Source organism: Lupinus angustifolius, unplaced genomic scaffold (genome assembly GCF_001865875.1).
Source record: "Lupinus angustifolius cultivar Tanjil unplaced genomic scaffold, LupAngTanjil_v1.0 Scaffold_769, whole genome shotgun sequence".
NCBI classification, from domain to species: domain Eukaryota; kingdom Viridiplantae; phylum Streptophyta; class Magnoliopsida; order Fabales; family Fabaceae; genus Lupinus; species Lupinus angustifolius.
Genome location: NW_017728093.1, coordinates 1,038 through 5,121, shown reverse-complemented (window position 1 = coordinate 5,121; position 4,084 = coordinate 1,038). Strand labels below are relative to the sequence as shown.

Genomic DNA, 4,084 nt, shown 5'->3' with positions numbered 1-4,084 from the left:
TGCTTGGCAATTGGGTTTTAAAAAAGTCGTATCGAAAGTGGTTGTCTCGAGACGGTCCATATTCGTTCTAGCGGTATTCATATTCAGCATCATCAAATATTGAAGGTTGTCTCAGTTGTCCGTTCTTAGTTATCTCGAGACTAGATAGTGAAAGTTGATTTTGTTGTTCGTCAAGCTAATCAAATGGTTGATTTCATGGCCATCATCCTCTTAACTAGGTTATTCTTTTGTTTTTTTTTTCTTGATTCCATTTTACCAAAAAAAAAAAAGAGGTGTAGGTAAAAAAAAGTTTAAAAATATCGTTACCAACTAGAAGTGCACTTAAATCCAATAATGTATAACAATTAAATATCTAGATCTAAGAATATATCATGGGCATACCTTTAATCCTGCCCCCTAAAATATGGCTATATGCAGTTATGCATCTCTTTCTGACATTACTAACTATAAAATGAGAGCAACATATGAACACACAAACATGAAACAATTAAATATATTAAATCAAAGAATATATTTGTGGACATTGCTGACCATGTAATGAAAGTAACACATGTCGGTATGCATCTTTCTCTGTCATTGCTGACAATAAAATGAAAGCTATGTTACTTACTTCAAATGTTGTTTATCAGGGTCATGTTTAGAAATTTATGGCTTAAGCAAAAATAAATAGAGGATCTAATCTAAATTTTAGTTTTTTGAATGCTGAAAGATTATTTATTTAATACCTACTTGTTATAAAAGAATATTATAACTATAGAACATATACTCTTGTTTTTTATAAGGTTTTATAAGATATACATATTTTGTGTGACGTTTTTTGGTTTATAGTAAACTACAAGATATACATGCCACTTTGCTGAAAAAAGTTACAATGTACTGGCTTTTATTAAATTTGTTGTGTTTTTATCAATGGTCATCGCCTCATGGGTAGGAAATACAAATGGCGATTAATCGTCCCCAAACATGTTCCAAACCAATCATAATAAAGTAAAAATAGATAAAAATATAATATTTAATTCTCGGGACATCATATCCTTATTCCGGAAAGACTCACCCATACCTTACACTTTGGCCAATCATAGAAAGAAGAAGCTGAAAAGAAGTGGAGTAGATTGAAGCATTAAAATATTGGAAAAACCTGAACACAACAAACCAATAAGGAGTAAAACAAACACACCCTATATGGTGGATGATAAAATATTTTATAGACATAATGTATTTTCTTATTGTTTCCTCTACACTCTAGAGATTCTTTATGTGATAATGTTGTGGTGACAACTCAGATAAACTTAACAAGCAGTTCCAGATTAAATCACATTTCTGAAAGATACAGATCTTATCCATTGTTATCATAGTAGAATTATGAATATACCTAGTGCATCTTTAACTAAATTCTTTTAGTCCAAAAACTACATTAGATATTACATTTTCAAACTAGAAAACCTCTGCATGCCATAAAATAAGCCTATAATATAATAACTCTGACTTTCTGTAAAATCCAACTCCAATATCTGTGTACCAAATGCAGAAGAATATAAATTGCATCCATGCTACTTTACAAAGTATACAACAAGGAATGGGAGAATATTAAAAATCTCAACTACTTACTCAGAAGACAATAAGACACAGAACAAAGCAGCAAAAAAGAAAAATCAAAACTCTGTTAAGTGATTTGTCTATCAGCATCTCTTGTTGTCTCAATGTTGGGTTATTACTTCCCATCAGCTGATACGAATTCGGGTAGGCATACAAATTTTCTGAATTGCCAAACACTCGGGCATAAACCATCTCTCCAAGCATGCCAACCACAGGGTTTTGATATCCTGGATTGAGCAATTGAGGGGAGGAATCCTCTTCGTGGTGACCCTGATAAGGATTTCGGTATGGAAGTTGTTGACCACTTTGAGATGATGTTCCCAGAAGAGCTTCAGCACTGGAAGCAGAAGGTCTAGGTGGTATGAAAATATCGCAACAAGAGGACGGTTTTCCATCATGGTGACTTTGACTTGAGGCCTGGCCCCGGCCGTAGAGTGGAACCATTGTAGTATGGGATATATCAGCCTTGCAAACAGGACACTGTGGGTGCTCATCGGGTGCAAGAGAATCACTTTGGACATGAAGCCACTTGTAGATGCAAGGCCAGCAGTAAAGGTGGCCACAAAGTGTGACTACTGGTTCATATGCAAAGTCTAAGCAGATGTTGCAATCAAAACAACCATTGTAGTTTTCTGCTTCTGTCACAGCATTGGGAATGCTTTTGCTTTTACGTTCATCGGAAAAGTAGTGCTCAAATGCCATTAATCAAGGAACCCTTCTCAGTTCTCACAAGTCACAACTTTGTTCACTATCACCTCCTTAGCCCTGCATACACAAGTGATGAAACCAGCTTTAAAAAAAGTTGGGGGGATTCAGTTCTATATGCAGTCAAGCCGAAAGTATAAATCATTTGGATATTTCACCAAGTTGATGTCCAGCAAGAAAAAAGATAGTGTTAATAGAGAAGAAATAGAGTAACCAAAATGGAAAAATGAAGAGATTTTGCATTCATAAGTTGCTGATCCACACACACTAGCAAGGGTTCCTGATTAGTGAATCAAATACAGTCATGTTCATAAGCAAAACATTTCATATCTCATCTTCAAGTTTCTTATAAAGTACTACCATAAACAACACCAATTATGTATGCAAACAAGCTTATGATTCCAACTTCTATTCCTTTCCCAACTAAAATAAAGAAACTGTAAAAAGCAACAAGTCAACTAACTCAAATGCATAATTCTGAACTTAAACATATATCATGCATCATGTCATTTCTACCCAGTGTACAAAGGATGCCCAAATATTCAATTTGAAATACATATATGGTTCTTATGGTCCATGACATCTTTCTTTTAAGAGGCTGATGCAGGCTGTGAAAAAATCAAATAACATGGAAGTGCACACACTAGTTCAAAATCTATAAAGCAAGACTGCATAATTAGTTGCTTGAAGTCTATAACCCAGAAATAGATCGACCTTTATAACCCAGTCACACTTTTCTACAAGTTTGTTCACAAAAACCGGGCATTGGAAAGATATCTCTAGAATTGACATAAGATTATAGATCCTTATTTAGAAGAGCTTATACAACAAGCTATGAAAATAACTTATGATACTCATATAAGCTCTTTTCAGCTTATTTAAAAAAAAGTTATTTTTTTGGTACTACCAATGGTATCGTTTACCCTTCCCTTTTAGTATTCGTAAATGTCGCTCCCAACAAGTGTCGCTCCCAATAACCGAAAGGTTATTGAATAAACGTCTACAAAAATGGAAGGGTCCACTGAATGAACATAGAAGGGCAGAAATGCTAGAATTAAGGCACCAAATAGCAATATTTTGGCATTCCCAGCAATTCATTTTTGTCCATTAAACATAGAAGTACAGAACAAGGATTAAAACCTTAAACTTTAAACTGCAATAAAAAAATACAGGATCTTTGCAACACAAACTAAATCAATTGAGACCATTTGCACAACCCCATTAATCAACTAATGAATAAGAACTTAGAAAACAACAACAAACAAAAACTTGATGAAACAACAGCACATAAAATGGAATGAAAGATTCGAAAGAGTTGTTCATACCCAGATGAAAAAGGGAAGAGATTTGGGTTTGGGTTGGAGAGAAAAATATGGAACAAAGAAAGCAAGTAAGAATGGTGAAAGTGGTGAGAAAGAGTAGAGACAAAGTGAGAGCGTGAGAGAAGGTAGTGTATATATAGAGAGATGCGTAAGTATCCTCTTCACTCCTCGGAGAGGGAGTACCTTATAAAACAAAAGCACCAATATCATCAATATTTGACATTTCTATCCTTGGAAGAAGAACTTTCCTCTCCAATAGAACATACCTCTCCCGACAACATTATCTGTTGTTTCAAAAAGTGTGTAACTCATATCATTTTATCTTATTGGTAAAAAATATTTTATTATTAAATTTTAAACTTAAATATATATTGTTCAATCAATCAAAAGAAATATCACATAAAGTAACATCATCAGCTGATGTTGGATACCATATTACCTAAAACAACATATTATCTTAA

General features: G+C 33.9%; 1 protein-coding gene across 1 annotated transcript; it reads right to left on the bottom strand.

Annotated features, from left to right (window-relative positions):
- Positions 1-1,365: 1,365 nt before the first annotated feature.
- LOC109341873 (E3 ubiquitin-protein ligase RMA1H1-like) lies at positions 1,366-3,774 on the bottom strand. Its single transcript, XM_019579847.1, has 2 exons — positions 3,627-3,774; positions 1,366-2,361 (listed from the first exon to the last, which is right to left on the bottom strand). Exon 2 carries the CDS (start codon positions 2,296-2,298, stop codon positions 1,609-1,611), a length of 690 nt encoding a protein of 229 aa, XP_019435392.1. The 5' UTR covers positions 2,299-2,361; positions 3,627-3,774; the 3' UTR covers positions 1,366-1,608.
- Positions 3,775-4,084: the final 310 nt, after the last annotated feature.

Excerpts from the sequence above, each read along its gene's own strand:
- LOC109341873 (XM_019579847.1), bottom strand. The coding sequence starts at position 2,298 with ATGGCATTTGAGCACTACTTTTCCGATGAACGTAAAAGCAAAAGCATT.